General features: G+C 41.7%; 1 protein-coding gene across 1 annotated transcript in view; it reads right to left on the bottom strand.

The window, feature by feature from the left end:
• Nucleotides 1–13,548, bottom strand: part of RASSF3 (Ras association domain family member 3) — a 50,834-nt gene extending 37,286 nt beyond the window's left edge. The window contains exon 1 of the mRNA XM_010171662.1: nucleotides 13,282–13,548. Within this exon, the coding sequence (XP_010169964.1) occupies nucleotides 13,282–13,548 (267 nt within the window). The remainder of the gene's footprint in view (nucleotides 1–13,281) is intronic.
• Between the last annotated feature and the right edge of the window lie 45 nt (nucleotides 13,549–13,593).

Genomic DNA, 13,593 nt, shown 5'->3' on the forward strand with positions numbered 1-13,593 from the left:
TTCCTGTAGCTTTTTTCTCATCTGTCTTCCTCTTATGTCTTCCATCCAGTAAATGACACTTTCTTCCTCTCAAGTAGTGGTACTGTCCAAAAAGCTGCCTATATTTACACTTTTGAAAACAGCAGTAATTGTCATGCCATAACCAACAAAGCCCAAAAGAACAAAGTAAAATAATGGCACAAGGTTGATTACCCCAATAGTTACCACAGGCAGACAGTTTCAGCTGTTAAACTTTTTATGAAGTGGCATGAAAATAGATACTGATGATATATTTGTCAAATAGATTAATAAATCCCTTCCAACCTTCTCTCAAAACTGAAAGCAAGGGAACCTACCTGCAGTTTTACAAAGGAAGCAAAGGACTAAGACTCAATTTCCATTAACAGGTTCACACTTGCAGTGGAAAATTCTTATAACTGCTTGAGACTGAAGTTAGTCAGAGCACAGGAAAGACTGCAGTTACCTTTTGGCGTGGCATAACATTTAAAATACATTTCAATATGTTTAAAATGGTACCCTCAACTTTATTCTCTAAATGGATGAACTGGCCTGTTAAACCTGTTACAGGGAACAATTAAGGGAGGATACTAAAGCCACAGAAAATATGAAGAGCTAGAAATACACAAATGCATGTATTTTTAAAATCAGGAATCTGCACGTAAACTCATGGTTTACATTGCAATCCTATTTGCTGCACTACTTTCTGTCAGATACTAAAGCACAAACCATTTTTGCCATTCAGCAAGTTCTCCTTGCTTATCTCCTTCCAGAAGGATTATTCATTTAAAAAAAAAAAAAGACAAACCAAAACCGCACAAAACCAAAAAGCACAGACTTTTCTACCTTCTGCTTACCTGCAGCATCTCTATCCAGTTAAGAAATCTGTCCACAAACTCTTAGGCACTTCACTGCACCATCTACTGAGGCTCTTCCTCCTAAAGCACAGCTCCAGAAGATAAGCCAAGCCCAGACAGGGCTTCTTGAGGTCCCACCCTCTCTGTCAGACTCCCTACCTGCACTTTCCTCCATCCACTCTAACACCAGAACTGTTCCTCTTGCAACCACACAGAGATCTGGTTCAAGGAAGGCATCTGGCAAAAAAATAACTTAATTAGTTTAAGCTGAAGCTGCAGTGGAACCACACCCTCTGCTCAAGTGATGGCAGCCACGCTCTAGAACAGCCTCAGACCTGCAGCAGCCACCTTGTCAGGGTGTGTGGCTGAGATGTTACAGGGCATGACCAACGGAAGTAGTAGAATGAACTGCTCCATCATAATCCCTTTGTGTTCTACTTTGCAAAACCTTGCTTGTTCCTCTTGGTTCACAGGACACATCTAGGAGACTGGAAGGCTGGCTGTGCACAGCACCCTCTACAAAATGTCCAAACAAAGTACTGAGTTGCATCAGGATTGTGTTTTGACATAAGTTACATCCTGTGAACCAACTTGTGTTTAATACTCAGTTTACCATGTTTTCACCAAAATATTTTGTATATATATGCTCCAATAAAAGTGGACTATGGTGAAGGTATGAACCCAAAAGAAAATGCTACCTATTTATAGACAGTATGTGCAAATCAGCAATCCAGTAACTAATGTGGGCAACAACTTATAGCAGAGTTAGAAGACTTCTTTGCGAGCATGCAGTCATGCAGCCCCACAGAGACTGCAAGAACCAAGCGTGAACAGAGCAAGTGCTGCCAGAGGAAGTATGTCCTGATACACATCTGAAAGAGAATGGGCTCAAACTCCAGCTCAGAAAGGCATCCTCGCCATGTTTCAAACTTTTTTGCTTGCCTTTATTGGGAACAGTCAGATCAAAGTTTGGATTTCTCTGGAAGGGCAATACTGAGGTTCATTTGGCAGTATATACTGAGGTGACAGGGAAGAATGAGAAAGGATCTCTGGAAGTACCTAAAAAAGCAGTTCCCTTCTACATCCAAGGAATGGCACCACATTTCTAATGATTGCATTTAGCATACTGTAATGCTTCATACCTACAAGATAATGAAATACCAACACGAGTACTAACAACGCTGCTGCTATCATCCTTACAAGTACTCCTCTGCTGCCTTTTGTTTCTGACACGATCACTACCACATGTAAAACACCTTCGGAAAGATGTTTTTTCCCCTGTATCTTCCAGACCTGTCTCTGAGGATGAAAACATATAGGTTATTACTTGTTTAAGAAGTTAAATCCAGACACACAGCATGGAGCTTTCGTCTTCAATTCTCCACATAACCCTTTCACAACTAGGTAATGCAGCAAAAGCTGTATTACATATTTTCCCAGCATTGGCCATAAAGGCCTAGCTAAAAACAAACTCATTTTAATAAAGTACCCTTGATTAAAATTTGGGGGTGCAGGGGAAAGAAAGCAAGGAAGGAAAAAAGAAAATGAAAAGCAAGGGTAGCGTACTAGCATCCTTACTATGTGCTTCATCAAGCTGCTCCAGGAACTGTTTTGAGCTCTAAATCACTAAAAAAGAAATCTGCCATCAACTTTGGCTCTTACAGGAAAAGTCACTAGGTTTAGAAGTTTTGTTGATTTCTTTTTTTAATTTTTTTTCAAATACCAGGCTATTTTGACAGAACATATCATTTTATCATCTCATGAGGTAAACATCTACTTTACTAAAGCTCTGTCATCATCACAACTCAAAGCTACATCTTCATATTCCAGTGGTAACTTCAAAAACGCCTCAGGAAGGAAATCAGCAAATTGTTAAAATCAAATACGCTTTGAAGAATATTTGGGGTCTGTATTTAGGGGTGGGGAAAGATGTGCCTTTTAATTATTTTATTAAATCAGCTGTGAGCTTTAAAGTTCAGAGTGTTAGAAACTGCTTTGAAGTTCCACTTCACATAATACCAACCTTTTAGCACAGTATAAACAATCATGTTCCCCCATCTTGGGATAAGCTTCACATCATGTGAACACGTAACTGAATCAAAAGCAGCTGCCAACTTAGACAAACCCATTAACTCTATCCATAAAACAAAGTAACCTGTGATATAACTCTATTAATTTTTTAATTTATTTAAAATGCTTCTGCTTACAGCATTTAATCATGCTGTAAGCAGAATACATTTGGAAAGATACTACTAAAGGTATTTTGTAACGTCTATTCTACTGGATTAATCTGTAAATTATTTAAATCCTTTGACATTTATATTAAGGCACATTTTATCACCTCTCAGTTGTTGGAAAAGCAATGGAACAACAGTTTGGATATCCAAAACACCAGCAGTCTTCCTATGACCATCGCAACCTCACTGCAATTTGGTGATCAAAGAGAAATCAAACCGATTTGCATTACACCACCTGCCACGGGGCAAGCCAACTTACTTGATTTCCTGACATCTGGGCACTTCTATACGGTTACTGTTTTACAGACAGTTCCACTGTTATTCAGAACACAAGAAAGGTGTATACCAGGAATTATTTTCCCTGTATTTTGTAACAAACCTGCCATTGCAATATCAAGGCAACCACAAATGCTCTATGATTTAATAAACTGAAGAGGAAATCCTCATGGAATATGCTCCACTAACAACAGAGCCAGTTTTGACATCCATCGACTTAACAAGCATCACTGGTTCTCCTTTTCGTCTAAATACTTGGCATTTATTTGGGATAATCTTATGTATGCTGTGATGAGGTCTGAGATGTAGGAACTGTCTACACTGTGTGCTGGCTAACTGGCACCCAGCCTAATCCAGAATATAAAAATCTCACCATACTAAGCACATGAGCTGACTGCTTCAGTTTATGGAAGCTCAAGAATTCAGACCAGGGTGACAAAAAGCCAGATATTCCACAGCCAAATCCACCTCACAAAGTCCCCTTGCACCCAGGTTTGGGCCAGCAATAAGGGCATTCTCCTGATTCTTCTACTCTTTGATAACACAGTCTACTGAGTATTTTCTCAAGATAGAAGTTACAACTTACACCATAGAATTAAAAATCTTGGAGAAGATATTTTCTTTAGTATACTTTAAGTAAAATGTAGTGGGTTTGAGTAAGTTGAATTTCATTTTGCTGACATTATACCTTTTAAAAAGCAGTAAAAATACATCCTAGGCAAGCAATGGACCAACAAAAGTTCAGAGAAGTGGACTGCATGGTCAGCTGAACACTAATACTGTTTTTCAAATTCTATGAAAACAAACTTGTTCCCATGAAGGCCAAATCAGACCCCAAAGCAATACTTCACTGCTGATACAGAGAATATTGAAAGAAGGTATTTAGATTTGTCAGCAGTTCTGTTATAAACCACAGCAGTGCAAGTCATTCTTAGACTAAAAGAAGAAGGGATTGATGTCCAGAAGCACTGGCTGTCTCCTCAGACAGCCATATGTACACAACTAGTCTCTTACCACTACAAGAATTAAAAGGTAACTAAAGTAATTCAATGATATTTTAAGAGTCACTTCCCAGGGAAATAACTAAATTATATTAGCAAATAGAAAAAAAAAAAAAGGTCCAGTCTTTGAACTCTACAGTGGCCCCACTCCTTCAATAATATCTTATCTAGCTACTGTGAATCCATCCACTTAGATCCTGAGATCCACTTACTCAGAACTCTAAGAGCAGCTAAATGGTTTTCATTACAGAAAGAGTTGATTAAGACTCCTTTGATTAGTCATCACCCCACACTGCATATTCTTTGAAGGGGAAAAAGGTGTTCCCTTAATTCAACAACTTGAAGGCCCCTGAATATCAGGTTAAATACTCCCAGGATTTGGTTTATTTTAACTTGACGTACTAACTTATGCAAAAACTGCAAACTGTCCTTAATATTAGATTTTATATCAAAATTAGCTCACAAAGATTTAGAAACTCTTGTAAATACTGACAAAAAGATTTTAAAGTTACAAAGCTACAGCTTATGTAGACATTGCATAAGAAAAGTAACACTGTGCTAAATTAGGCTCCATGAAAGCTAGGAGTATCATGAGCAGAGGGAAGATTTCTTTAACGAAAGATCAAGTTCTCCTTAATAAAAGGGACTTCTCTTGTGCAGATTACCTGGGAGTCTGGTTACTGCTCACATCAGTTGCCTACACAAGTGATGGTCCCCTGACTCGGTGTCTGGTAATTCTTCCAGTGCCAGCACTTGCATATGAGCACCCGGCAAAGCAACTGATCAAAGTATGAACTTTTGATTAAATTGTCCATTTTTGTACAGGACAGAAGACATCACTCCCTGGTGTGGAAATATGAACTTGACATTTTTTAGCCTACACTTACAGCAGGACAGATGTAATACTTTTTCTTCCTTCTTTCAGTCGGAGCTCCTGGAAGACGACTAAGTCGCAAACCAACTCCCCATCTCAAATGAGACTCTTACTGTGCCTCACAGGCAACCAGGATGATTTGTTCCAATTTGCTCTCAGCAGCAGGTAAGTGTTCCTATTTACCACGTTGCAACAGATGGAGCAAGTCTTCTACGCAAAGATTCCTTCCTTCTCCTCCTCCTCCACTCCTTAACTATCAAATATGAAAGCAACACGTACTTCAAGCCTTCAGCTGCCAGGTCCAGGCTTCATGGAGAGTTAAGGATTTCAGCAGTTTTCAGGAGCACCATCCATTGAGGCATCTACCCATGTACTATATCACAAAACAAGAGCCACCTCAATTCTTTTAAGCAGTGCCAAAGAACATGCCAGTTTCTGTACACATAAACACTATGGGTCATGCTGAAATCCCTACTGCAGTTGCTAGAGTTTATGCAGCTTTACCAGATGCTTCTCATATGAACCATGAAGATATTTTGCAATGAAATTAGTAGCTCCAAAGAAAGACTTCCACAATCTGAGTTTACATATCTGTAAGAGAACACACTAAATCAAGCTGCTGCTGGACCAAACAGCAGGTTTTGTTCCTGAGGAGCAGAATTCTTCAGAAGAGAGCAACAGAACAGTAATGCTCTAGATAGAACATCTGAACTAAACTCTTCCAAGTTTACAGGCTAGTGTGATCCTAGGCACAACTATATATAAGAAGTCACTGAGAGGAAGTCCTCTACAACAGAGGTTATTAGCCATCAATAAAGGTGTTGAGCTACTTTTGCAGTAGCTCAACACCTTTAACAAATTTGATCTATCCCAAACTTTTTTTCAGAGAGGATAAGCCAAATCATGAGATCCTTGCTTCAGTGGAAATAAGATTAAGCACTTAATTATTTAGCCAACTATCATCTGCACTCAGAGCAGAACTTAATCTTTAGTTTTTATAAGATAATATTTTATAATCAGGCTTTAGATTGGGTATTACAAACACAAGATACAAGACTGCACTATGAATGAGGAAGAGTACAGCATGGTTAGATTGCACATCCATGCACTTGATCACACCTCAGATCAATTAGGAGACAGAACACAGGACAAGCAGTCCTAATTATGGACAACAGGGGTAACTATAAAAGATTACAGACAACCACCATTCTAATTTGCCTCTACTGTATTATTGTATATAATTTCTAAAATAAATGCACTTGCAAACAGTATTTTCCACAATTACTTAGTGGGTAAAGAACAAGATGGAGAAGCTGACAGCCAGCACAGCAAGTACTCCTACATACCCAAGGCTAATGCTTGATGCTTCCTCTGGAGGCAGATGAACCACTGCTGCTTTTACTATTATTTTCAGCACAGCATAGATTCCTCCGTATATGGGAACACAAATTCCTCTCCAAAACACACGGATGAGTAAATAGAAAATGATCTTAATTGCTACATAAATCACATGTGGCTACTTAGCATAGCCAAATACATGTCTGCATAGGAAGCACTCTACTCAAAACTGTCTGCAGTATTTCATCAACCTTGCAAAAGAGCAACCAAGCCAAAAAAACAGAAGGAAAGCTGCAATTACACATCCCAAGCCAATTCATACCTGCCTACAGAAACGTGCAGGCCTTGTTACAGGCACCTAAACACATACAAAAGCTTGACAATATTGTAGTCCGGTAAGTGCTGCACTGAAACTGGAGGGGATGACAGCACACACCGCTAGCTTCAGTCCCACGAGGGCATGCCTATAAGTCTGTGTGGCGTGCTACTTTTAAGACCTTTCCTGAATGTTTGTCTTAAAAAGTACAAATCTGTGTGCGTGTCTATATATACATATATATATTTAAAAAAGACTTTATGTGAGTGTATATATGCATACATACATAAACCCCTTCTATTTCACCCTGGAGGGAAGTGCAGCACATGTTGAACAGCCTGGTCCAGTGCGCAGCCTGCAGAAGTCTCCAGGACCTTAGCTGCCTGACCGTGAGGAGAGCTGAACAGCAGAGACCTGTCACTCTCACTTTTCTCTTTCTGACACGTTTCTTGGCTTGGCTCACAAGTATACTGTCACAGACAAATGCTGAGTTACAGATCTACCACTTCACCTAAAATCCTTTGTTAATCGGTTTATTTGCAACTGCTAATCCACTACTGGTGCCACTGGCTTTTTACACAAGGGACAAACTGCAGTATCAGTTTTTACTTCAGTTTTAATTCATAACTTTGCTCTTGCAGTGGCTAAATGTTAGCCAACAAGAACCTTTTTCAAAATGGTTATTCTGATATTATTCTTACACACAGGTCTACAGTTGAAATAAGAGATTATGAAAACAGGGAGATTCTCTCCTTCTTTAAATAACTGTTTATGGGTTTCTTTACATCTCTTTAGTGTATTCAGATGATCCTGAGCTCAGTTGCTCTGCAGAGCACTTCCTTGAATTCACCAGACTCTTCAGTTAAAAAAAACTCCTTGCGTCTGCCTGTCTATTCACATGTGTCTAAAGAAGTCTTAAGTCTAAACATTTTGGACCATAAGGCTATAGGTGCCCAATACTTTCTGACTTCAGTGAAAGTCCAAAGCTCCAACAGTTCTGCCCTTCTGCCTTTGCCCTCAGATAAAGCCACAGGATTATCTCAACCCAATTACATCACCTAAATCACAAAACACTCATACATACTAGGTACTCCTAATCTTACCAGTGAGAAGCCTAACTACTATACTCCCACACTCAGACCCCAGTGAATCAAAGGTTTTTTTTCTCCAAATGAAAGGGAAAAAAATGCAGTGTTTACCTGGTGATATCCAAACAAATGTGTGTAACAAAGCTAGTAAGACATTGCTGGTGCTCCAAAAATGTGTGCTAACAGAGAAGCAACTGCCTGAGATGCACCTAATATAGTATTAATACAGTAGAAAGGTAAGAGTTAGTCACCTAGTCTGAATACTACCTGCTGCACTCATGACACTTAAAATAAATTGCTGAATGTAACAGCACTCATTAGATGTTTTAGTGACTTGAACTCTTCTTGGGACAGTACATTAATCCATCACTCCTAAACTTGTTTCCTCAGTTTTTGTGTGTTGGCAGTCACCATTTCATATAGTTAGGTCCCCAAAATTTAAACTGATAATGATTCTAAGAATAAGCTGTGATGATAAATCCCTGTATGGAAATCAACATCCTCTGCACAGAGCATAAATCTCATCTTGCCTCCAGAGGCTGTCAGACACCAGAAGGGGACTGAGGGTTCACCCCAAAAGAGCCACCATACTCTTCCAAGCTACTGAAACACACACACCACATCAAGCACTCCGAGAGAAGAGCGAGGCAGAAACACAAAGTAAGGACTGCTAGTTTACTCTGACAGTGACAGGGGCTTAAAATAGACAGGATCTCTACCCCACTCATTCCTTCAACTCTTAACTTTCAAGTATTTTAGCTGCAACAATGATTATCCCGTAATATCCACTGAGTGCCAAATGGATTAAAAGAAAAAAAAAAAAAAAGAAAAAAAAGAATTAAACATTACTGGATATTTTTAGTTGGTTTCTTTTTTTTTTTTTAAAGTAAGTTTCATGACTACATGTCAAACACAAACCTAAACTTTCTGGCTCCAAAGCAAGCCTATAATTAGAAACCTCATTTGTTCTAGTAGTCAGGAGAGACATTTTCCCCAGGGAATGTTACTGAAAAGGAAACCCAGGAAGAGTTGTAATGGCCAAACAATGTGAAACTTATTACTAATGGACACTGGTAATACAAAGCTATCCTAACTAGACTTGAGCAGTTACAAACTGCATTTTACCCCTAGAAACAGTTTTCTTTGCAAATAAAATGCTTTTTCTGCCTCTCTTCCTCCCAATGAAATGCCTCAACCCACTGTGCAAATTCACACTGAACAGACCTAAAAAAGTGTTTTTGCACCCAAAAGTTTGTCTACTTTTTCACACTTGCACCAGCTTACCCATAAAAAAAAATAAAAAAATTGCTCCACCTTTCCCTGCAAGCCTCCTCTTCCACCAGTGGAATGAGAGATGGCTGGTTACCTTGCCAGGACCAGTTAGGGATGAGACTTTCACCCTCTGCCTTTTGCCTCTCCCCTTCATACCTCTTCTGCTCTTTTATATCCGTTTTCCACTTCCAGCTTTTTCATGCATTTCCTCTCTCACCCCCATTACCACACCTGCAAATTCCACTGACGTGCAGAAAAGACAGCCACAAAAACAATGTCATGGCAGGGGGCACCGGGTGCGGGTGCAGGGGAAGGAACTAAGACGACGTGTCTGGAAGCCATGAAGACTGAGACTAGTCAGGGGAAGAGAAAGGGAGAAATCAGACTTCAGATGGGGAAGGATCAGTGTTGACAGCGAGGCAACAAGCACGTTCTTGGGTGCAGGAGGAAAGCATGCATTTCTGGAAACTGCCAACAGAAGCAATTGCATTTTTCTTGCAAGCACTTTTACAAAACATAAAATTGTGAAAAAAACAGAGCATAAACACACAGTTGCTTTTTTCTTTAAAGAGCAGAGCAGTATCCAAGTGTCAAACTTCCTATGTCCAAGCTATTTTGCACTAGCTCAAGCAGAGCTCTCTCACATTTTGCTTGCAAACTATTCATGATTCAGATGCTGAACATGAGCTGCAGGATTTGTTCTCCCCTAACAGCTGGGATCCACGATCTTCACAGCACCGCCAGCTTCTGAAGCACTGTTTCCCAAAGCACAGTGGTGCCCTCTCTTGCAGATCCCTCAGGCATAAGGACAGAGGGAGAGGGATCTTGCCTATAGCCTCTTCTCATGTTTCTAACCCTTACAGTTACAGTGGAAGGAGACATCGAAACACAGAGCAGGCAGAATCAAGCACTGGGACGTCCCCAGATGTTTGCAGTGATCCTCATGCAGGACAGGAGCTTAACAAGGCTGGGAACTAACCCAGACACCAGTGCTTGAAAAGCCACTGCCCATCAAGCTGCCTGAGAAAGGAGAAGTACTGCGAGGATTTACATCAACCCTGTTCAAAGTGGGAGAGTGCAGGGAACTGGCGTGTGAAAGGGAAGCGTAGAAAACATAGGCAGGAAGGTGCGTAACCCTGCAACATATGGTAGGGCGTGCAGGAGCAGGCATGGCTGTTTTCACTTTTCCCCAAAAGGATGGTGGTGGGCGGGAAGAAAGAGGGAGAGAAAGGGGTCAGCTTTCAAAAGTTTGCAAAACACGTTCTTATGGTATTTTCTCTACAGGGAATGGACAATTTCCAAAGGCTTGATCACACAGAAGCACGGGTCTCATCTTGCAAAAGCCTGTGCCCATGGATAACTTCACCTCACATGAGTGGTCACACTGGCAGGACAAAAATATTTACAGTTCTTCCTTTTTCCTTTATTAAATGAGTCAATGCAAGCATGAAATAGGGACACACTGAGCTTAATCTAGCCTCCAAGACTTAAATTTTACAACAGCCACAGAAGAAACCTTAAATAAAGCTAAACTTCCATAAGCAACAACACAGCATAAAGCAGCCTGCATTTTATGCACCTTGCCCTCAGATTAAAGTATTTCTTGCTTAAGAAACTGCTTTAGGGCCACTGCTTGCCCCCAAGACACCGTGCTGCCTGTCATACACTGTAATGGTTTTTGTACTGCAATTTTTCAGAAGTGGTAGAGAGAGGAAGAGACAACCTTTCACCACCATACAGAAAACGAGCCATCTTAAGCAAAGCCCAAAGGTACTACCACAAGATTTTTACACCAGCATTGGTATCAATCCATTAATCTCATCTCAGCTGCAGAAACTGAGGTATATAAGAAAGCCCATCCCTGCCCCATTAAACGGAAGACAAAAAATTCACCCAGCTACTTTATTTCCTTTTTTGCTTCTTTTCTTCGGAAATCCATACAAAATAAGTCCAAATGCTACTGCTGAGTTTTTCTGCAGGCACAGCTGCAAGCCGAACGCTCTAACCCATTTCTTCCCCACTAGGAAGGGGGCAGAGGGAGCCAAGACAGAGGGATAAAAGTAATTGCCAGCACTTAGGTCTTCTCCAATAAAAGAAACTCACACTGCAAAACTTAGTATCTGTATACTTGAGAAAGACCTAGAAACAATAACTAACAGCTCCCCTCTCTTCTCTTCGCTTAAGGGGACATAGTATGCATTTTTTGACTAAACCTCAAATACAAACCAAAAGTAACATCCTCATCCATACAAAGAGGCTTATTATGATTGTTATTGCTGGAAGGGGAAACTCACTCTTACTGGCCACATGACTGTTGAAATCTACATTCAGCATTGTTTGGGGATTTATTTTTTTCTTTCCTCTATAACTCAGCAGCTCAGGGCAACTGGTAATAACTTTATGACTAGAAACATTAGCCGAGCATTTCTGATGCTGCAGAGTCAGCAATACAGATGAATTTGTTCCAGGCTACTCGGTACATATTTAAACATGTACCCTGCAGCACCTCACTGCAGTATTCTTTTGGGAAACATTACTAGAGCACAATATCAAATTTCAGGGTTTTTTTCCATCCCCCCCGCTTGGAAATGTGAACACCACATACAGCGATTTATGTGTTTGCACAATTTATTAATTATACAACTAGTATTTAGTAAGACAACTCATACATCAGTGTTATAAAGACACATGTATGTTTTTAGGATCTGAATCAGTCAAGACCTCGGTCTTCTCACATCTCATGACACAGCAGCTACACACAGCCCAACAGCAGCGAGGTATCTGTTCACACAGTACTGTCACGCCGTGGTCCTCCTCTGTAAGCGCCAGGTAGCAGGCACCACTGGCCAAATACGTTAGCAGATGAAGTTCAAGGACGTTCAGCAGGACTTTCCAACTTCCACAGAGTCCCTCAGGTTAGTGGGAGGCTGAAACTCAAGATGGTTGAGAAAAAGACGACCCCTAAGGAGGGGTGCAGCAAGAAGCACCCCAGGGAAGCAGCCATGACCTGATAAAAAGCCAGTCCCAGCCTATTTGCACAAGGTGCCAGAGCTCAGGTGTTGGGAGAGGGCGTGCCCAGGCTCCCTGCCAAACTTTGCAAACGAAGCTAAAGCTCAAGAAAGTTCTGTGCACTTCCTCAAACGGGAGCAGGAGTTTCCTGAGGGGCAGCTAGAGGGCTTAAGTTTTAAGCAAATCACAAATGGGGTATAAAAGATGGAAAACCTTGGAGAAACAGAAACCAAGGTTGGCTTTCTGCAGCACAACATAGCCCAGAGAAATGGCCATGGGCAATGAACAGTGGGTGTGGACAAGCCCCACGGGTGGACCTGAGGGCACCCACAGTACCTAGGCTTTGACAAGCAAGTTTATAACTAGGTCTTCATAGCAGCAGTAATATTGACACCAAAGTCCAGTGAGGATAAAACACTAAAAATTTGTACTAAAGAAACAAGGACTGAAGAGAGAAGCCCCAGCCAATGGTGGGAACAGGGGAAGAAGAGCTAGCATGAACAGAAGAGGTTCACTAGCTTATAGATTCCAAAGATACAAACCACCTCTAGAAAGGGATCCTGTGCTTTAGGAAAAGAAAAATTAGATGGTCGGACTGCTTAGCTAAAGAAACGTGACATTTACCCTATATGGTTTAACAACAGCTCTGGATCAGACAGGGACTGTTCCATTTTGTATCCCTGATGTGAGTTTTGCTCCTAGGAGGGAAGGGCTAGTTTTGTCACGGCAAGGCTTCCTCAAGACACCAACACTTCTCACTCTGCCTGCAGCCTCATAGGTCCTTCACTGAAATTTCCATGCTAACCACAAAAGGGCTTGGTTTTGGAAATTTGCTTTGTTTTTAATCAGCTTTTCACTTCGAAGCCCACTTACAGTCGACTTCCTGAGCCTGGATGCTTAAACCAAGACACTCAGACACTTCTGAGGGCCTTTCTCTGCCAATAGAGCAGCTGAAGGGGCCATCATCCATCCCGAAACGAGCTCTGAGAGGAGTGAAGAGGCAGCCCCTGCCGTACCCAGCGGAGAGCTGCCAGCAGGGCCGACTGCGGGCTGATAGCACGGTTACTCCCCACACAAACATGTGATTTTTGATCACACCCCCAGCCCGCCGGACTCCGGCGGGTCCGACCCGGCTCCCGCAGGCCGGTTTCTGAGCGGGACACCCCGGCAGGCTGCCGGAGCCCCTCAGAGAGACCCTGGTCCGCGTAGGGCTCGAAGCCCGAGGGGGAAGCCCTTTCCCACCGCCTCCTCCCCGCTCTGTCCGGGGGCCCGGGTGGCTGCATGGGGGAGGGGGCGGCGGACACGTGGAGGCCGAGGCCGGCGGGAGG

Source organism: Antrostomus carolinensis, unplaced genomic scaffold (assembly GCF_000700745.2).
Source record: "Antrostomus carolinensis isolate BGI_N321 unplaced genomic scaffold, ASM70074v2 scaffold10497, whole genome shotgun sequence".
NCBI lineage: Eukaryota > Metazoa > Chordata > Aves > Caprimulgiformes > Caprimulgidae > Antrostomus > Antrostomus carolinensis.